The 23169-nt window shown below is 37.5% G+C and overlaps 1 protein-coding gene across 1 annotated transcript in view; it reads right to left on the bottom strand.

The window, feature by feature from the left end:
* PCDH15 (protocadherin-related 15) overlaps window positions 1–23169 on the bottom strand; it is a 454971-nt gene that overhangs the window by 318353 nt on the left and 113449 nt on the right. Inside the window, exon 14 of the mRNA XM_006880391.1 lies at window positions 9379–9458. Within this exon, the coding sequence (XP_006880453.1) occupies window positions 9379–9458 (80 nt within the window). The remainder of the gene's footprint in view (window positions 1–9378; window positions 9459–23169) is intronic.

Here is a 23169-nt window from a genome sequence, read left to right as displayed (position 1 = left end):
GGATTGATTCAGTGACTGGGATAATTGGGATGGGAGTGTCAGAGACAGTGCAATTGGCACAGGACAGAGCGGAGTTTAGGGCTGTTGTACATAGGGTCGCTATGAGTCGCAAGCGACTCGACGGCACATAACAACAACAACAACTTAATGACGTTTGGAAAATGCAGTTAAGTGCTTTAAAAGAGAATTTTTACTGCTATGTTTAACAATATTTAAAATATTCTAAAAATTTTTCTTTATAACCTCACTTAAATATCATGGTTCCCAAAAAAGACAGTTGTTGCTGTTGCTGATAGGTATCATTGAGTTGGAACCGACCCATAGCCGGTCCTCCACTGGGTTTTCAGAGGCAGTTAATTACACAGGAGAAGGTTGCTCATCCTCTGCAGAGCATTTGGTGGATTCTGAACAAGTGATTTTGGATTAGAGCACAGTTTCTTATGACTAGGCCAAAAAAGCCAAATAAAGTATTTTATATTACACTTGGAAAACCATATTATGTTATCAGTAATTTTACTATTTTATAATTTATAAACACTAATTGATTTTAGATGATATACTGTTAAGTGCCAATGAATGTGCTCCAACTCACAACAACCTTATATACAACAAAGTGAAAGTGAAGCACGTTCCAATCTTGCATCATACTCACAATCTCTGCTGTGCTTAAACCGTTTAATAATTTTACTGTTTTGTTACTCTTTTCAAAGTTAACTGGATCTTAATTTTACTTATAACTTATAATGAGTTTAAAAGCCTAAAGGTAAAGTCTTATACTTGGAAACTGTTGGAATACTACTACTCAATATTGTACTCTTCAGCATAAATGTTTTCAAATAGTTAATTGTTCACCCAAGAGTAGAATCTTTTTTCTCTCTGTTTGGTTATTGATATTACACTCTAAAACAAGCTCTGCACAGTCTGATGATATACATGTAATGCTAACTAAGGCCTAATAAGAATCTGGAGGACAGAGTGCCTTAATATAATACAACAAAATAATTTTCAAGTATAATTACAGAATTTTATCCTGATAGATAATCTATTTTTAATGTAAATTATTTGATTGTCTAGGTGCAATTTCAGCCGTTCACATCAGATATGGTAGTTGAGTACATGGAGTCTGTGGTATTAGCCTAAAAGTTGGCTTTATTGGGTCATTACAGTTAGCCCTTTCTTGTTTACAGCTACCTTAACTTTAAATGCATGGTCTTGCAAATTATCAGCAGCTGTGGGACTAAGAGAAGAGAAAGAGTGCTTTCCACATTGAGTAGCAAGACTTAAGAAAAGCAAGACTTGTGGAGGCAAGACTTGCAGAAGACTTGAGTAAGATCTTGGTGAAAGCAAGATCCTGCTGATGGTTGTGGAGAAATTGTGGCACTGCTGTGCAGAAACTGTGGCAAGGTGTGACCTGAGGCTTCTGGCATTTGTGCTAGCCACAGTTAAAGGTTTTTGCAGTTTTAGTCAGATAGTTGAAGGCAAAGCTGACTTATAACTGTTCTGAGACAAACCTTACTGGATGATTTGAGTTTATTTGACTCCTGAACTGAAAAAAAAAAGAGTCTGAATTAATAGAGGAATTGTGCCTTGGAACTTGGGCGAAAACCTGAACTTGTATTGAATAATATTCTTTGTTCCCCACTCTTCATCTTACTCCTTAAAGAAACCCTATTCTCAGTACTACAACTCTGAATCTGTGAGTCACAAGTGAACCTCTTGCTGCTGGTACAACTCTACAGGCACCATGGGACTGGGCTGTTGTCTTTCTATTGGTACTGGGGCAGTGAAAGACTATCTTATTGCTATCTCTGGATCTTTCAAAGACAAGCTCATGGCCTTATGTCCCTATGCTTAGTTTTTGGCTTTCTAGATATTTGAGTTCCACAATGAATCAAAATCAGAATTACACTCACTTATTTTGTTTCTTTTCCTTTTTTAAAGGGATTATTTGTTTGCTTCATTGTTTTATGTTTTGTTGGTTTTTTATACAAGCGTCACAGAAAATTGTAAATATATGGGAAAGCTGGGAAAACATTCCTTTGTTTCTTGTGTGTTATAAAAAAAATGTGTTTTTCCTAAATAACTAAAAATCAATTCTCAGAGAACAGTCACAACAATCAGATTTAGATCAACTTCCCACATTGCAGATGGTTCAGATAATCTCATTTGTGACATTCAAAGGAAAAAAGCAAGGCATTACTCACAAATCAATGTAAGGAAAACAAAAAATAGAGAAAGATAGCCACTGGCAGGAAGAATATTGAGTTATGGTATTTTTGCTTTCTCTCTCTGTTGAAGGTGCAGTACTCTTAGTCTTTACTGTGCAATATAAGTAAAAAATGCCAATTATTCTATTCAATATTTCTAAGTATATACTAAATATAAATAGTCAATATTTTTAGTCTAGTTCATTAATATTCATAAATTTCAGGGAGATCTGGTGTTCTTGTGGATATGCAGTTTTACTCTCAACCGAAAGAAAGGCAATTTGAATCCACCAACTGCTCAGCAGGAGAAAAATGGTAATCTTCTTCTTTGAATTTTACAGCCTTTGGGTCAGCTATGAGTTCTTTCTGAGTTGAGGGAAATGAGTCTGCATTTTTTCTGGAGTTCATAATGAAGATAGTTTTCTTGGGATAATGTAACTTTGTGCCCTAAAGCTGTCAGCAACGGGATGAAATATTTCAAAGATGGAAAAGGCAAGAAGAAAATTTGACGTGTATTTTGGTATTGTCATCTAAAGAGTGGCTTATGTTATATAGGATGCATGCCCTGATAAAATTCTAGAAATAAATCATAAGGAGATTTTCCACTATTGAGCAGATGGAGGCTATCAGGGCAGGATATAACCATACCAAAGGATGAGTTGATTGGGCCTGTTAGCTACCTAATTGGTTAGAGTTGAACTACCCCCTAAGGATTTAACATTCTAAATCTTTATGGAAGTTTATTGTCAGATCTTTCTGAGGTGAAATTCTATGGTTATCACAGAAATGCTTTACAGAAAAACAATAAAACTTACCAATTTCTACAGTGAAATTATGTTAGCTACAAATTTACATAAACAAAGAATAGCTTTTGAGAAGCATTATGTCCATTTACAAGGGTTTGCTTTGCCTAGCTACACGTCCAAAGTATGAAAGATTAAGCTTCATCATATTTGCCTCCAAGAAGCACTCTGACTGCACGATTTTCAAGACAAATCTGTTTCTTCTTTTGACAGTCCTTGGGATATTCAGTACTCTTTTCCAGCACCAGAATTCAAAGGCATCAATTCTTCCTTTGTCATCCTTATTCATTGTTCAGCTCTCTGGTGCATATTTATTCAGTATTTTGGAGAGTATTTGTCCATGGTAATGTTTTCTGAATTCCTGACTGCTGGAATGAAAGGTGTTTATTTTTTGATCTAACGAAGATGAAATCATTACTACTGTCAGACTTTTCTCCATCTATTGGTTCTGTGGTGAGGACCTTTGCTTTTTTGATGTTGAGATGTAATCCACATTGAAGGCTATAATAGTCCTTGGTCTTCTGCAGCAAACATTTTAGATCCTCCTCATTTTCAGCAAGCCAAATTGTATAATCAGCATAACATAGATTATTGATGAGTCTCTCTCCAATCCCAATGCCACATTCTTCTTTATAAAGTCCAGCTTTGCAAATTGTTTGCTCAGAATACTGATTGAATAGGTAGAAAGAAAGGATAAAACTCTGACGCACACACTCTCTGATTTTAACCTATCTTTTTTCCTATTCCCAAAAATGGTGATCCAACAGAATGTGGAAATTATGAACAGTATCATTAATATCTCATGTAAGTAAAGTATTTTTGAAGATCACTCAAAATGACTAGAACAGTACATTGGCATGGATTTATCAGAAGTTCAAGCTGGTTTTAGAAGAGATCCCTGACACCAAGAACATCATTGTTGATGTTAAATGTACACTGACTGAAAGTATATAATAACAGAAGAATGTCTATTTGTGCTTTATTGACTATACAAAGGTATCTGATTATGTGAATCATAAAAAATTATGACTAGCATTAAGAAGAATAGGAATTTCAGAATGTTTAATTGTGCTCATATCAAATGCATACCTAGACCAAGAAGCTTTTGTCTGAACAAGGCAAGGGAACACTGTGTGATTTAAAATCAGGAAGGGTACGTGTCATGATTACATCCTTTTAAAATCAGACATATGTAAACCTGTTTATTGCAGCATTATTCACAATAGCAAGAAGGTGGTTATAGTCCAAATACCCCTCAACAAAAAAATGGATAGAGAAATTGTGGTACATCCACATAATGAAATACTGTGCAGCATTAAAAAACAATGAAGAGGGTGTGGCAAAAAAACCAAAGAATTTATCAGATACTATATAACATGAGAGAGTCAAGAGGACCTTTTGGTGAGTAAAATATATCAGTCACAATAGAACATACTGTACAAGACTGTAACTGAAAATAGGCATATGACTTGAAAAATAAAATATACAGACCACAAACACTGTAAAAGATGGAACCAACCAACCTGGTTGAATGCATATGGGTATTGCAATTAGAAATTTGAAACAGAATACGTATAAGTATTCAAAAGGATAGGAGAAAGAGGAGGCATGAATAAGGGAGCAAAAGTACTAAGGCAGCAGAAGTTAGTGGATGGATACATTAGATGAAGGAATAGGCAATGTAGATGGGGAGCTGGTAAGATGTGGTGAGAAAAGGCATTAATCATCTGTAATTAGTATTATTAAACATAATAGATATGAATGACTGTATGAAAACAATTTAAAAAAAGTAAGTAGAAGATAGCTATTTTACAAACCCATGGAAACAGCATCCAAGAAATCAAAAGACCTACTGCAGTGGGGAACTCTGCTGCCTAGGACCTTTCCAAAATTGCTCAAGAGCAATGATGTCATTGTCTCTCTGTGTTTCATTGATTATGCAAAGGCATTTGATGGCATGGATCATAACAAACTGTGGCTGTCTCTGAGAAGAATGGGAATCCCAGAACATTTAATCGTGCTAATGCAAAACCTATATTTGGACCAAGAAGCAGTTGTCAGAACAGAGCAGGGCAACACTGCATGGTTCAAAAATGAAAGGGCACACGCCAGGGATGTGTCCTGTGTCCATACCTTTTCAACCTGTATGCAGAGCAGATTATCCGGGAGGCTGGGCTCTATGAGGAGAATTGTGGTGTCAGGATTGGTGGAAGATTTATCAACAATCTCCGTTATGCAGATGATATAACCCTTCTCGCTGAAACTGAGGAGGACCTCATGCACTTGCTGCGAAGGGTCAAGGACTGCAGCCTTCAGTATGGACTGAGGCTCAAAGTCAAGAAGACAACGATTCTCACCACTGGACCAATTGGCAGCATCAGGATGGATGGCAATGAGATTGAGATTGTTCACAGCTTCAGTTTGCTCATCTCCACAGTCAATACTCTTGGCACCAGCAGCCAGGAAATTAAAAGATGTTTTGTGATGGGAAAGTCTGCTGTTAGGGACCTCGCTAAAGTACTCAAGAGCAACAGTGTCTCTTTGGAGACTAAGGTGCGCCTGATACAGGCCATGGTCTTTCCAATCACTTGTTATGCATCAGAGAGTTGGACAATGACTAGGGAGGACAGAAGGAGAATTGACGCCTTTGGGCTGTGGCGCTGGAGAAGAGTATTGAATGTACCATGGACTGCCAAGAAAACAAACAGATTTGTCCTGGAAAGGGTTAAACCAAGCTACTCCTTGGAGGTAAGGATTCTGGGGCTTAGTCTGACATACTTTGGACATGTTGTAAGGAGAGACAGGTCCTTAGAGAGGGACATCATGCTTAGGAGGGTGGAGGGACGGTGCAAGAGGGGAAGACCTTCTGTGAGATGGATTAATTCAGTGACTGGGGTTATTGGGATGGGTGTGTCAGAGGCAGTGGGATTGGCACAGGATAGAGCAGGGTTTAGAGTTGTTGTACCTAGGGTCTCTATGAGTCGCAAACGACTTGACGGCACATAACAACAACAACAAACCGCACTAAAATATGGATTTTTTTAAACTGCTTCCTATGTAATGAAAGCTCAACAGTGAATCAGGGTGGCAGAAGATTTGAGGCCTTTGAGTTATCTCTGAATGTCACTTCTCTAACATGAGCTGCAAAAACAACAAACAAGTCTGTGTCAGAGGAAGTGCGCCCAAAGTGCTCCCTAGAGGCAACAATGGTGAAACTTAGTCTCAAATACTTTGGACATACTGTCAGGAGGGACTTATCCCTGGGAAAAAAAGACTCTATTTTGGGAAAGAGAGGATCAGATGACAATAAGTTGGATCGACCCAGTGACTGTAATAATGAGCTTATCAGAGATCATAACAATGGTGCAGAATCAGGCTTTTTTGGTGTGTGCTTTTGATGTTGTATATAAGAAATCACTGTCTGGTCTTATTATAAAATGTCTGCCTATGTTTTATTCTGAGAGTTTTATATTTTATGTCTTACACTTAAGTTTAACAGCAGTTATTTTGTAATGTGGTATAATGTAGAGTGGCGTCAAAGTTTATTGTTTATAACGGCTTTCCTAGCCATAGAGTTTAGTTTGCTGCATGGATAGACAGGAGTTTGCAAATAGAGAGTGTTCGTCTATCTACAGCAGGGTTGGCTACTTTCATCATTAAATTGAATTCAGCAACAGGTTTGGGAAAACTCAAAACCAACAAGGAAGAGGAAGTAGCACGTGTCCTCCAGGGCCAGCAATTCCTGTACTAGCCATATCAAGATATATACAAAAGCAACACAGCCTCAGTAGAGAACCAGAGACCAACAAGGGACAGAGCTGACATGGAACTGCTGCCACCATTGCCAGAGGCTCCAAGCTTGCTAGAGGACTGAGGAAAGATGCCATGGATGCTAGGACTAAGGGAACTCAGTAACATTGACCTAAGACATGAGGTTGAAGATCAAAGAGCCTGCAATTGTGCTTCAGAAGCATAACTGCAAGAAGAGCAACAGACAAGCGACAGGACAGAAGGATTGTATCCTGAAGTCAACTTGAATTATAACATTTGAGTTCTCTGAAAAACTCGTGAGTCTGAATGGGATTCTATAAAGCAGTTGTAGATCTTGCAATGGATTTTGGACCCAGTATATAAGATTGGTATAGAAATTAACATAAATAGGTGAGTGAGTCAGGACATATCTGATCTCATGGGAATTGATTTTGTGCTGTGCATGTTATTGATGGGGACAGTTCTCCCTTGTAGAGTTGGTAGAGGACAAATATGGCCATCCTCACAGCAACTTTATGCTAATTACAGGTAAGGATCCAGCTAATTCCATTACTTTCACACGTTGATAATGAGGTATCCCAAATTTACTGATTAAAAGTATTATTATTGCCTAGTTGTATTATCTTAATTCCTTTGTTAGAAACCAGTTTATGATAGCCAGGTTTATTTATTGAGCCTGAATTTATAATTTCTCTGGTTAAGTGAATTTATACCAGTATTGCAGACCTGATTACTGCTAAATTGTCCCTTTTAGAAAAATGTTCCATTTAATTAATGATTATTGTAAAAGCAGCCAATATACGAGCCTTGGTTCAGAGTGGTTAAGGAATCTGGCTACTAAGTAAATGGTCAGCAGTTTATACCTTTGGCTTCTCCTGGGGAAAGAGCTGAGAAGCCTTGGAAAACTATGAGATAGTTCTATTCTGCCTTGTGGGAATACTATGAGTCAGAATCAACTGGGCAGAAATATATTGTTAGGGTGTTTTGGGGGGGCGGGGGGGGCAGGCAGTTGGGAGATTCAAAATAAACTTTTCCAATTTTGAATATAATTTTAGGGAGCTCTGGTGACTCAGTGATAAGGAATTGCATTGTCAATGCAAAGGTACATGTTTCGAATCCACCAGCTGCTCCACAGGAGAAAGATGAACAATTTCCTCCCAGTGAATTATTGTTCCTGAAAACCCACTAGGGAGTAACTATGGGTCAGTTCCAACTTCATAGTACACAACAATAACAAACAGACCTAATTTCACTCATCTGCAAAACCGGAAACTTTAGAAAATATTGCTTTGGTCTAGTGTTTTTAAGACATTGCTCAACATATTTTTAAATCCTATGCAATGTAATTTACTTTGACCTGTGGTATTGGAGAAGAGTGTTGAATATATCATGGAGTGACAAATGAACAAACTGGTATTTTGAAAAATAACACACCAAAGTGAAGTGTTCCTTTGAGGTAAAGATTGTGAAGCTTTGCCTCTCATACTTTGGGTATGTTGCTGGGAAGGGTTATCCCTTGGAAAGGGAAATCATGCTTGGAAGGCTGGAGGGACAGTGAAAGAGAGGAAGACTCTAAGGATATAGATTGACACAGTGACTGCAGCAGTAGGCACAAATGTGTAAAAAATGAAGACAGCACATGTTAGGACAGGGTTCAGGCCTGTTGTTCCTAAGTTTGTTCACTATGAGTTGTAATCGGCTCGAAGGGGCTTCACAATTATAACAAGGCCAAGGGTTGGCACATGACCCACTTATTATGGCATTCTTTTCCACAACTAGTTTAGGCTGGAGAAATAAAAGAACCTGTCTTTCTCATTTGTCTACTTTCCCACTTTAAAGACAAAGACTAAATTTAGATTTTCACTCTTCCCCAGAATAAAGCTACTCATGACTGCATAGAAAAAATCAGAGAGAAAGTGAGCTACTCTAAAGCAAGTAGTCACTTGTGACAGAAGACTGACTGACCACTTGGCCAGTCCAAAATGGAAACAAACTGACTTTGTAGAAGCTGTGATGCTCTTACTTAATCCCGGGTCCACAAATTGTCAAAAGCTAACATTAACATACCTCTAGCATGTTTCTGAGAGCTAAATAGAATGTCACTAATATCTGCCACAATCTGGCTCATAAATATTTTTTTTAGCTTTTATAGAATCAACTAAAAAGAATCATAATTTTAAAAATTGATTTTTGGTGACTCCTTAAATGTGCCTGCCATATATCTCACTTTACACAGCTTCTTTTGACAGAACTATTTCAGTGCCAGGATACCCTTTGTAAAATGTCTTTTTATTGTGAACACCTGACAACTTTAAAGGAATCTGATTAATCCCAGATTATACCTGAAAAGGAAATGTTTCCACTTCTGTGGATTTTACCCAGTTAAAAAAAAGTTTAAAATAAATAAATAGTATTCTGGGTAAGATTTCTTGGTTCAGAAAGTCCCTTTCTCCCAGCTCTCATTAACATAAAAATATTACCGAAAGCACACACAGCTGGAAGCCTCTGATTAAGGCTCTGCTCCCTTGTTATTGATACATTATTTAATGTTTTAAACAAGGCAAAGCATATCAATTTAGAAATCATCTTTAACTTACGTTTCTGAAAGATTGAAAACTCGCTGAGGATCACCATTCTCAATGGCATATGTTATTGGGTCTCCTTCTCGATCAGTTGCCTTAAAGAAAAGAAGGAGGAAAAGATGAGTCAGTCATCAAGTATTTAATTCGGCTCTGTAGCTCCTATTCAGTACAAGTTACTGTGTCGTGGTTAGGTGTTATCGAGTTGGTTTGAAGTTATCACAGCTCTGAAGACAACAGAATGAAGCCCCTCCTGGCTCTGCACACTCCTCCCAATTGCTGTCATCCTTGAGCTCTCTGTTATAGTTGCCAGGTCAATCCAACTCATTGGGAGTTTTCCTCTTTTTTGTTGAACTTCTACTTTACCAAGCATGATGTCTTTCTCTATGGATTCATCTCTTCTGATATTGTGCCCTAAGTATGTGAGAAAAAGCCTTGCTATCTATACTTCAAAATGTAATACGAAGTTGAAATGAGTAGCACAGATCATCTATGATGCTTTGAAGAGTAAAGCGGAAAGCACAGTTTAATGATAAGATAGAAACAATTGCATATCTCATCTCAGTGTCTTTGTTATTTTATGTCATCTGAAAGTATTAATAATGAATAACAGCAGTTGTTGTTGTTATGTGTAAAATGGCCTGTGACCCATAGTGACCCTATGTTTAGCAGCTCTGAAGCCTACCCAGTACTAAGCCAGGCTTACTGATTTTAAAACATCTATTCTCATCACCCCAGTTATTGTATCAAACCATCTCATCTGGGCTCTTCCTCTCCTGCGCTGTTCCTCCACCCTTCTGAGCATCATATCCTTCTCCTGGGACCAGTCCCTCCTGGCCACGTACCCAAAGTATGTGAGATGGAGCTTCAAAATCCTAGTTTCCAAAGAGAAATTTGGTTTCACCATCTCCAAGACAGACCTATTTGTTTTCTTTGTGGTCCATGATATATTCAGACTCTTCTCCAGCATCACAACTCAAAGGCATTGATTCTGCTTATGTCATCCTTAGCCATTGTCCAGCTCTCTGAATCATAGCAAGTAATTGCAAAGGCCATGGCCTGGATCAGGAGCACTTTAGTCTCTGAACTGACATAATTGTTTCTCAGTACTCTGGAGAGGCACCTGACAGCAGATTTTACCAATGTAATTAATTTTTTTTTTTTATTTTGGAGCCAAGCAAGCTGTAATTGTTAACAACCTCAATCTCTTTTCCATCTATCATAATGATGCCAGTTGGCCTAGTGGTGAGAATTTTTGTCTTCTTGATATTGAGCTTCAATTTATATTGAAGACTACAGTCTTTGACCTTCTGCAGCAAGCACTTCAGGTCCTCCTCAGTTTCAGCAAGCAAGGTTGTGATATCTGCATAACAGGTTATTGATGAGTCTTTCTCCAATCCTGATGCCACATTCCTCATCATCAAGTTCAGCTTCTCAAATGATCTGTTCTGCATATAGATTGAAAAGGTATGGAGACAGGATGCACCCCTGATGCACTCCTTTCTTGATTTTGAACCACGAATAAAAATAATACCTCTTAAATGTACCTCTAATTTTGCCTAGTGGAGGAATATAAAATGATTAATTTTATGAGTTTATCTCTATATTAATACTGTTGGATAATCTAACGTAATCTGAGAGTGATGTGACTATGATATGACCCTAGAGAGAAGCCCTAGTCATAGAGGGCTGCAAGTATTTCTGTTTGTAGATTACCGGTTAGCCTGCCTTATTGATTGACAGCAACTATCTTGGAATGGATAGAATCTCACAAAGGGTTTTCCATTAACTAGAAAGGAGAATCTCAGCTGTAAAACTCAGATGTGAAATTGTAAGTGCATGCAAGCTGTGTGATGGTGCATATGACTGTTTCTACTTGTAAAGCTGACAGCTTTGTGTGAAATACATATCATAGAATTATATGAAGTATGTATGAGTCAAAAATCAACTTTGCTGTACTTAATAACAACCAACTTTTTATTGGGTTTTTCTCTTTTACACAGTCATGCTTCAATGTTATTTTAATATATGCTATCAGGTTTGTTTTGCTTGTTTATTTTTGTGTTGTTGGTAGTTTTGCTTTCTTGAGAAACAATTTATGAACTTCAGTTTTTACAAACTAGACATAAGGTAACTTTGTATAAACAATCGTACATTCAGTTTAGCACTATATCTTTCTTTCAATATATCAAATCTGTTCTAGCACTTAATATTCTTGGAGGTCAGAAATTATTTCTTATGATTGCAATTATATGTTGTAGGAATTTTGTTAATACATTCCTTTTTTATTATGTGAATGAATTACTACTGAGGAGTTGCTAAAGAATTCTCAAGTTTTTGCTAATTACTCCTAATCAGAGGAGTATCTTCATCCACCCCCCCTCCAGTTTTATTTGAACACTTAAATGTCTTAGGCTTCCAAGAATAATGAATACCAATAACAAGCTTATTTTATTTGTGTGTGAGGTTGTACCCATTGGTGAGTTGCATAGGTAACAATCAATTTATTTTAATAATTGGACAGCTTTTATATATTTAACATTATCATAATAATAAGCAGTGATGGAGATCATTTTCATTTATTTTATTTATTTTTCTTTTACTTAATAGGAAAAAACCTAATGCCTTTAAAATCTAAAATATTTCTTCCTTCTGGTCTACCCACGCAGTATACTGCACTCTGAATGTGAGTCATCCTTTTAACTAAGACACCAAATTGTATTTATGAAGGATATATGCTTAAACACTGGAAAATAGAAATTTTGAAAAAGAAAACAAATCTTCTCTAAACTAATATTCTGTTCATGTTAAAGACGAACACAGTCATCAAATACCATCTGGTAGAGTGCACTTTATGAGCACAGAATGATTTTTACACATTTCACAGTGCATTAAGACAAAGTACCTGCCCTTAGGGATTCTGAAATAGATAAAAATCAACGGATTTAGATTATCTTTTCTCTTCTCAGTTAGGCAAACAAGTTCTGATTTATGTTATTAAGCCTCTTGAGAGCAAGAACTGAAGCCTGCCATTCAATATAACAGTATTTCCAAAAATTTACATATGCCTCCCTGGTGGTAAATTGACAGCCCTTTAGAAAACTGTTAACATTTATAAATATATTTTAATATGTATTAATTCATGTATTCTATTTATATGAAGAAGTTTTGTTTTGCCATTTATGATTCTCATATAAAATTCACTTTGATGCAAGCTTACTATAAGAAAAATTACCTTTTTAGTTGTTTTTTTTTTTAAAAAGAGAGTATGATGTTTAATGTGCAATGTAGTTTGACTTGAAATGCAGGTAAAGCTATAATGACAGACAATATAAATATGTTCCTAATTACAAGTGTGTTATAAAATGATGCATAGAAAAACAGCATGACGGCAAAATACTTCTATCTTGGAATAGATTCATTGTTCATACAGAGAAATAAAATCAGGCAGAAGAGCAAAACATATCTTTTCCTATCACATTGAAAATGTTCAGCAACAGTTTTAAAAATTAGTATATTTTTAGGATCCAGTCCTGGTGGCACAGTGGTTAAAAATCTGGCTCTTAATCAAATAGATCAGCAGTTAGACTCACCACCTCCTTCCTGAAAAACAGATGTGGTAGCTAACAGACTTGGAGATAATGGCCTTAGAAACCCTTTAAGGGTAGGTGTACTCAATTCTGCGGGGTAAATCAGAATTGACTCAATGGTAGATTTACTTTTTAATGTTTTTATTTTCAAATGTTTATTTATTTTGTCCCATTTGAGGTCTGCTGTGCTCATGCAAAACCTGTATCTAGACCAGGAAGTTATTACCTAAGTAGAGCTAGGGAGATATTGTAGGAAGCTGTTGTTATTATGTGTAATCAAATCAACTATGACTCATGTTGTTGTTATGTTGTTATGTGCCGTCAAGTCGCCTGCGACTCATAGCGACCCTATGTACAACAGCCCTAAACTCCGCTCTGTCCTGTGCCAATCGCACTGTCTCTGACACTCCCATCCCAATTATCCCGGTCACTGAAGCAATTGACCTCAAAGAGGGCCTTCCTCTCCTGCGCCGTCCCTCCACCCTCCCAAGCATGATGTCCCTCTCCAAGGACTGGTCTCTCCTCACTACATGTCCGAAGTAAGTTAGACGGAGTCTCAGAATCCTTGCCTCCAAGGAGCCACCCAGTTTAACCCTCTCCAGGACAAATCTATTTGTTTTCCTAGCAGTCCATGGTATTCTCAGTACTCTTCTCCAGCACCACAGCTCAAAGGCATCAGTTCTCCTTCTATCCTCCTTGGTCATTGTCCAACTCTCTGATGCATAACAGGTGATTGCGAAGACCATGGCCTGTATCAGACGCACCTTAGTCTCCAGAGAGACACCACTGCTCTTCAGCACTTTGGAGAGGTCCCTAACAGCAGACTTTCCCATGGCAATGCGCCTTTTAATTTCCTGGCTGCTGGTGCCAAGACTGTTGACTATGGAGCCAAGCAAACTAAAGCTGTGTACAATCTCAATCTCTTCACCATCCATCCTGATGCTGCCGATTGGTCCAGTGGTGAGAATCTTTGTCTTCTTGACATTGAGCCTCAATCCATATGACTCATAGTGACCCAAAAAAAACGACTGACCATTGTTGCCTGTGCCGTCCTCACCACCTCCTACACACTTGATCCCCCTGTTATAGTCACTGTGTAAATCCACCTTGTTAAGGATCTTTCTCTTTCACTAATTTCCACTGACATTATTAATTGAAGCTGTCAATGATTTTGTCCTACCTGGATCTTCAAAGAATATCTTAAGTAAAAACAGTCAAGAAATCAAAATATGTGTTGTATTGGGGAAATATGCTATTAGGGACCTTTCCAAAGCGCTGAGGAGCAGTAATGTCTGAAGACTAACCGAAGTATCTCTGACTCAGACTATGGTCATTTCAGTTACTTGGTATGCATATGAAAGTTGGATAATGAGTAAGGATTTCAGAAGAAGAATTGATACCTTTGAGTTACAGTGTTGGAGAAGAGTACTAAATATATCATGGGCTGCCAAAAGAGTAAACAAATATGTCTTGGATACAATGCATCCAGAGGAGGCAAGAATGATACAACTTCTTCTCACATATTTTGAGCATGTTAGGAGGGACTAGTCCTTGGGGAGAAAAAAAAGACATCATACTTGTAAAAGTGGAGGGTCAGTAAAAGAGACGAAGACCCTCAACAAGATGAGTTAACAGCGGCTACAGCAATGGGTTTGAGTACATCAGGGATGGTGAGCCAAGTGTGGGATAGAGCAGGGTTCAGATCTACTGTTTACAGGGTCACTATGAGTCATATCTGACCTGAAGGCATCTAGGGAGCTCTGTTTGTCTAGTGGTAAGAAGCTGGACTACAATCTCAAAGGCATATGGTTTAAATCCACCAGGTGCTCCGCACGAGAAGGATGGGCAGTCTCCTCCCATGTGATTAATTATCTCTGAAAACCTGCAGGAAGGTCACTTATGAGTGGGTTCTGGCTCAATGGTACACAACAAAAACAAGTAACAGCAACAAAAAGGTCTTTGCTCAGACATAATGGCCAATCGTGACACGATTCTTGGGGGTACAAAATTGTTCACTTTGAAACACAAAGTCTTTTAATCAATTCTAAAATTGGGTCTGCAACTATAATTCAGTTCATATCTCAAGGGACAATCACAAAAATAAAGTTACAACTAACACAAATAGTGAAACAAATTCCTTGATATAAAATCAAATCCCATGTTTTGTTGTTTTTGGTATGTGCTATCTGGTCAACTGTGACTCATAACAACGATATGAAAGACAGCTCTGAACCCTGACCTATCTTGAGCCAATCTCACTGTCTCTGACACACTTTCCCCATTCCATCATGTTTAGTGTTTTCGTCTCTTTGAATGACTCTCTACTTTTATGAACATGATGTTATCAGAGATTGATCTTTTGGATAATACACAGCCAAGTATATGAGACAAATTTACACCGTCCTTGCTTCTAAAAAGTGCTACAACTACATTGCTTCAAAGACAGAATTGTTTTTCTTTTGGAAGTTCATTTAATATTCTTAGCCAGCACCATAATTCAATGCATCAGTTCTTCTTTTGGTCTTCCTTATTAATTATCCAATTTTCAAATGCATAAAAGTAGTTGCAAGTACCAGGACTTTTGTTAGGAATCTTTTATCTTGAAATTAAATCTTTGCTCCTTAACACTGTAAAGAAGTCTTTACCAGCAGATTTGCCAAATGATACAGGTCATTTGAGTTTTGACTATTGTAGATTAGGGTGTTGACTTTAGGTCTATGTAAAATGCAATCCTTGACAATTTCAATCTTTTCTCCATTCATTATATTGTTATCTATTGATCCAATGCTCCTGTTTGAACTTCTCACAATTCCATATCTATGTACTTGTTCTAGTCATTTTTCAATGATCTTCAGCAATATTTTGCTTGAATGTGAAATTAATGATAATGTTTGATAATATTTACATTGTGTTGGATTACCTTTTTTGGGAACAGGAACAAATATGGGCCCTTCCTGTCTGGTGGCCAGGCAAGTGTCCTCCAAATTTCCTGGCATAGACTGGTGAGCACATCCAAGGCTGTATCTGTTAACTGAAATAAGTCAACTGCTATCCCATCAACTCCTGGGGCCTTATTTTTGCCAATGCTTCCAATGCAGCTTCTACTTCCTTTTTCATTACCATTGGCTAGGGATCATATGGTGCTTTCTGAAGTTCTTCATTGTCAATCAGTCCTTTATAAAACAATGATTCTGTGTACTCCCTCCATGCTATTTTGATGCTTTCTGAGTCATTTAATATATTGCTCATAGCATCTTTCAATACTGCAATTTGAGGTTTAAATTTGTTTTTCATTTATCTCAGCTTGAGAAATGCAGAGCGGGTTCTTCCCTTTTCATTCTCTAATTCCAGCTCTCTGCATATTCCATTATAATACTTTACTTGTCTGCTTGGGCTGAGCTCTGAAATCTTCTGTTCAGCTCTTTTTATTTGGGCATGTATTCGGCAGGATTAGAAGAGGCTGTGACAACAGAGCTATCATGACTGAGGTCAGATAGATCTTGGCTGAAAGTCGATAATACTCTAAGAATGTCTATTTGTGCTTTACTGACTATGGAAAGGTATTTGACTATGCAGCAAGTTTTGGCTGACATTGAGAAGAATGGGAATCCCAGAGCACTTCATTGTGCCCATGCAAAACCTACAGTTGTAACAGGAGGCTCTGTGTGAACAAAGCAGGGAAACATTGCATGGCTTAAAATGAAGAAGGGTGTGTGTCAGGGTTGTATCCTCTATCTATACTCAATCAGTATGTTGAAAAAATTGCTTGAGAATATGGACTCTGAAGAGGAATATGGCATCAGGATCAGAGAGAGACTCATCAATAACCTTCATTATGCAGATGACACAACCTTCCTTGCAACTCACAGAAGCAATGAATTTGTAAATCGCTGCATAACTTGGGAGGGACTGGAGAACATTATGCTAAGTGAACTAACTCAGTCCCATAAGCATAAATACTGAATAAGACTATTATTGCAGAATGTGTATGAGGATCCAAAGGGGGGAAATGGGGAGCAGCAGGGTGAGTATGGGCAGGGAGTGTTGTGGTTAATCACAGAGATGCACAATATGATGGGTGGAGGGTGGGGTCGGAAAAGGAAATGGGAAAGACCCCGTGTGAAAAACAACATATAGCAACATCATAAGTTAACATGTATACAATAAAATTTTTATTTACATTTTTTTAAAAAAAAGAAACAAAAAGTGTTGTGTTGCGGAAGTCAACTGTCAGGTACTTCTCCATGACAGTGAGTACCAGCAAAATCAGTTTGAAAACCAAAAGGTGCCTGATTAAGCCATGGTCTTTTCAATTACTAAGATGGCTCTAGAATGATTCTTTCTTAAAAAAAAAATACCGTTTATTTACAAACTTTTAATACATTGTTTTTCACACTGGATTATTCCCATTTCCTTCACTCTCGCCCCATTAAATGGAGCAACCTTATGATTACTCCCCTGCACTCCCTCCCTCATCCTTACTCTTCTGCTTGCATCCTACCCCGTCTCCACCACCTTGGACTTCATACTCATACTACAATAATGGTTTCATACAGTTTTTATACTTATCGGATTGAGTTCACTCAGCATAATGCTCGCCAGTCTCTCCCAAGTCAGGTAGTAATTTACAAAATAACTGCTTCTGTGTGCTAGGTATTATCTCATTGTGTGAATGTACCATAATTTCTCAATCCATTAATTCATGGTTGGACATCTGGGCTGTTTCCATGTTTTTGCTATGGTGAATAATGTGCCTATGAACATTGATGTACAAGTCTCCATTTGTGCCTCATTCTCATTTTCTCAGGGTATATTCCAAGTAGTAGAACAGCTGGGTCATATGGAATTTCTATGTTCAGATTTTTGAGGAAGCACCAAACTGCCTTCCAGAATGGTTATACCATTTTACAATCACACCAACAATGTATATGAGTTTCTTTCTCACCACATCCTCTCCAACATTTATTACTTGCTGTCCTGCTAAATTTTTCCACTGATACTGGAGTGAGATGACATTTCATCGTGGTTTTGATTTGCATCTGTCTTATTGCCAGTGATTTTGAGCATTCCTTCATGTGTCTGATGGCCATCTGAATATCTTCCTTTGTAAAAACTCTTTCCATGTCTTTTGTCCATTCTGTAATTGGGTTATCAGTATTTTTCTTGTGGAGGCCCAGGAGTATTCTGTAAACTTTGGTTATGAGACCCTCATCTGAGCTGGTATTGCCAATATTTGTTCCCAGTTGTTAGGTTTTTCTTCTTACCCTGTTGGGAAAAGTTTCTGATGCACACAGGGATATAATCTTTAGAAGGTCCCATTCATCAATTTTATCTTCTTTAGATTGTGAATTTCTGGCTGTATTTGACAGTAGAATGTTCTAATATTATTATCCTTAATCAATAATATTGAGTTATGGTGTAGGAGAAGAGTACTGAATAGTCTCTAGACTGCCAAAAGTCCAAACAAATAGGCCTTGGAGAAGGTGAAGCCTGGGTGCTCCTTGGAGGGAAGGATGATGATACTCCATCTCACATTCTTTGGATATGTTGTTAGGACAGGTCAGTCCTTTGAAAAGGATATCATGCTTGGTAGGATGGAGGGTAAGCAGAAGAGAAGAAGACCCTCAACAATACAGACTGACACAGTGGTCGTAGTAATGAGCTCAAATATGTTAGAGATAGTAAGGACAGGGAAGAGTTCAGGCCAGCTATTCATAGGATCACTATGAGTCATAGTCCACCTAGGGACATCTAACAATCACATAAATTAAGAGTTTTCATGATGCTGTTGTTAAGTGTCAACACATCATCAAGCTGTAGATAACTCATAGTGACCCTATAAACGAAAGACCTGAACACTTGTATAACTTTCATCCTTCCTTCAGGTTCATAGAGTTTCCGTAGGCAAGCTATTTCAGAAGTGTTTGTCACTCCTACTTCCAAGCTTGTTTTAATTGGAGAGCTCCACCAAACACTGTCCATCATTGGTAACCATTATCACATTTGACATATCAGTGTCACAGAGTTTAGCATCACAGCAACCACAACTTACCCCTGTATAGCAAAAGGAGAAACCAGTGTTATACCACTTAGAAGAATGTTTGACCAAAAACAATTAAAACCAGACCTGAGGGCTGAAGATTAAAATCACCCACTTTTGGCTTGCTAGTATAACATTCAATCTACTAGGCCAACCGGGCTCTCTTGTTGTTGTTTTCATAATTGTTAAGTGAAATATCCATATCTCTGATTCAGCTTAGTCTATGTTATTGGTAGTTGTGGTCAAACTTACAACCATTCATAAATAAAATTTCAATGTACAACAGATTCTGTCCATTTTCATGATCTCTGGTATTCTCAAGTCCATTGTTGTAGTTACTGGGTTAGTCTATTTATACAGCATAAGCTTACTGAAGTTAAAAGCAAAAAGTAATTTAAATATTGAGAAAGGAGAAAAACACTGGTGGTGAGAGAAAATGGTGTGGATTTGGAAAATAATTTGCTATCGTCTTGAAATATTAAATACTGAGTTACTCTATGACTCAGTAATTCCAATAGTAGAATTTTACTGAAGACAAATAGTGTATGTCTACACATAACTTTTGTATAAATATTTATGACAAAATTTTTCACAGTAGTAAAAAAAAATAGAAACATTCTAAATATCCATCAAGTAATGAATAGGTTAGTACACATATCTATAGAGTAAAATTGTCTTTTGCAATAAAATACAAGGAATACCCAGTGGACAGAAAGTGATGCTACCAAGCCAAAGGTGGGTGACTTTTAATCTGCGACTCTCGGGCCTGTTTTTCATTGTTTTTGTTCAGACATTCCTCTAGGTCATATAGCCCTGATGTACAAGTTGCCATACTGCAGTCACTTGTGGTTGCTGTGAGGCTGAACACTGTGACACTGATGTGTCAAATGCGTTAATGGTTGGCTATCCAATGCGGACAGAGAGTGGGGTAGAGCTCCCCCATTAAAACTTGCTTGGAAGGAAGAGTGGCATCCACTTCCATAATAGCTTGTCCGGAAACCCTGTGAACCTGGAGAGAGGATGAAAGGCACCCAATCGGCAAGGACTCTCCTTTATAGGGTCGGTCTGAGTCACCTGCGACTTGACAACACTTAACAACAACATAACATGCTACAATATGAAATGAATTTTTTAAAGTAAGCTGAATGATTGGGAGGGTGGAGGGACAAGGCAAGAGAGGAAGACCCCAATGAGGTGGATTGATTCAGTGAATGGGATAATGGAGGTTGGTGTGTCATAGATAATAAGACTAGCACTGGATAGAGCAGGGTTGTTGTACATTGGGTCGTTATGAGTTTTAGGTGACATAACGGCACATAATAACAACAACAACAACATGAATGAAAGAGAAAGATACAAAAGAATGGACATTACATGGTTCAGTAAAAAAGAAATGTACAGCATAGGCAAACCCACGGAGAGTGAAAATAGAACAATCTTTTAGGGGAAAATGGGGAGTGACTGCTAAGAGGCAATGGTAGCTAGTGTGTCAGAAATCATGAATCTTCATAATTTTTGCATAGTCATTGAAATACAGATAGACATTTTTCTGGTACTCTCTGCTTTAAGCCAAGATTCATCTGACATTGGCAATAATGTCCCCAATGCTATGCCCTCTTCTAAACTCAGCCTGTACTTCTGGTAGAAATCTCTGCTGAAGTACTGTTCCAGTGATTTTTGGATAATCTTCTATGATAATTTGCTTGTGTGTGATATTGTTTGATAATTTCCACACAGGATAAGCCTTCCATAGTGTTCTTAGAAGCTCTACTTGTGAACAAGAGTTAACCCTTACACAAAGTTATATGCTGAGTTGAGATTTAAACTCAGAGACAACATATGCTAGGCATACACTTAATTACCATAATCTCTTCCCTGTGGGCCAGTTCTTAAACCTTACCTCCTTCTATTAATAAACATGATGCTTTTCTCCTGCTAATAGGCTAGTTTCTGAAGCCCCACTTCCTCTCATGAATAATTATGATGTCTTTTTCCTGCTTCAGAGTTCTAAAAAAAAAAAAAATAGTGCCCTCTTCTTCATTGAGACATGTGGCATAGCAAAATTGTCCCATGGCTTTTCCCTTTGCTGTCGCTCTCTAACAAATTTCTCACTTGTATGAAATGCTGGTCTCACATTGTCATTCTTGCTAAGGGGAAAATGAACCTGTAATTTGTAAAGCTGTTATTGTGCACTATTAGAGCACAAGCATATTTATATTTTTAGGAGAAATGCTGACAAGGATTCAGGAAAAATAAGTCAAGTTTTTCAAGACCCTCACAGAAGCCAAGACATAGTCCAAGTTATGACAAGTACTTCTTTTACAAGGTTGTAAAATCATGGGGGGAAAAAAAGTCCATTCCTCAAGTGAATACACAAATTAACCAGTTAAAAAATTCCATAGAATCCAGAATTGGACTAGTAAATATACGAAAATAACAAAATAGAGAATTAATAAGATAATTGGGTGAGACCAAGCAAACCTATGGTACTAATTGCACTGGTTATGAATATGAGAATAATGGATAAAGATCTAAAATTCTATTACATATATAAAGATATTATAGATTAATTCAAACATTGAATATAAAATATAAGCAGCAAACATATTAGAGGATTATTTTGTCAAATCTAAATAAAATTCATGATGAGGAGACAAGAAATTATAGAATTTACTAATATGGAGATCTGTTTTACTTTATAAATATGTTTCACTTTATAAACCTGAACTTTTTCTTTCAAGATATAATTATTTTAAAAAAATATCTAACTAGCTAGATCACTCTCAAGGAATTAGAAAAAAGGTCCATATTCTGAATAAGCTGTCATTTACTAAAATGCATGCATAATATTCAAGATTCTTTTTTTATTTACTAGCCCATTTTGTACTAGTCTATTTCATTCCCAACAACAATGAAAAGATGGTTCTGATGTGCTAACTTGATTCTGTGACCTAAAACATTATTTGAAAATCTGCTGAACTGGCTTGAAATATTTGCAATTCATTAGCATCATAAATATATGTATACTTCCTGACTTATTTCCTTTCTGATTGTCTTAATTAATTACAGAAGCCATTAGATGAGGCCTAGAACAGCCATCTGCACACAGAATATAGGCTGAGATCTGATCCAGAGATCTTGAGCTGCCTAGAGGTGGGAGAAGAGCACACAGTAACATTTATGGTCAGATTTCTGGAATACTGATTCTTGATTCAAGAAGAGACGTGGCTGAGAGGGTGGAAGGCAAGTGTTGCCAGGTGAGAGAGCAAGCAGCAGAAAGGGAGATTTTTTTAGAAACCAGAAGTGTTAGAAGTGAAGGTTCAGAAAGAAGTCTGTGGAGTATGTTACAGTGTGATAGCATATCTATGGGACTGGTCGCAGGAGATGACGACCAACATGAAGAGTACAGGCATTGTCTATGGGATCTGTGGTGTGCTAGTGGATAAGCAGTTATGTTGCCAACCCAAACGCCCACAGTTTGAATTCATCAGTGACATTGTGAGTGAAAAATAGACAATCTCCTCTTGTGGAATTTACAGCCTCTGAAATTCAGTTGGATGGTCAGCTAAGATTGAGTTCTAACTCATTGGCACATAGCAACAACATATCACACACACACACACACACACACACTTTTATTGTTAGATAATTCTACTAATCGCTTGTTAAGAGTTGTTTTTTTTTAAATTATGTTCATTTAAGTGAATGAATATATATGTATATGTATATGTATATAAAATCAGGGTGAGGAAGTATGCAGCAACAAAAAGGGCAATGATTTTATCTTATTTCATTTTAAAAATTAGTGTGAGTGTGTTGTTGTTGTTGTTATGCACTGTCGAGTTCTTTGAGCTTCCTAGTGACCCTATGTACAACCACCAAACCCTGCTCTATCTTGAGCCAGCTTCATTATTTATGACACATCTACCCTCAGGACCCCAGCACTGAGCCAATCCATCTCATCCAGGGTCTTGCTCACTTGTGCTGTCTCTCCATCTTTCCAAGCATGATGTTCCTCTCTAAAAACTGGGTCCTCCTTGCACCATGATGGAAGTATGTCAGACAAAGTTTCAAAATTCTTGCCTCCAAGGAGCATCGCAGTTTAACCCTTTACAGAATAAACATGTTTTTTCTTTTAACAGGCCATAGTATATTTAATACTCCTCTCCAATGGCACAA

The sequence above is a fragment of the Elephantulus edwardii genome, unplaced genomic scaffold (assembly GCF_000299155.1).
Source record: "Elephantulus edwardii isolate Elephantulus edwardi_28Jun2011 unplaced genomic scaffold, EleEdw1.0 scaffold00007, whole genome shotgun sequence".
In the NCBI taxonomy this organism is placed as follows: domain Eukaryota; kingdom Metazoa; phylum Chordata; class Mammalia; order Macroscelidea; family Macroscelididae; genus Elephantulus; species Elephantulus edwardii.
Note: the sequence above shows the minus strand (reverse complement) of the source record. Positions and strands in the feature narration are given on the sequence as shown.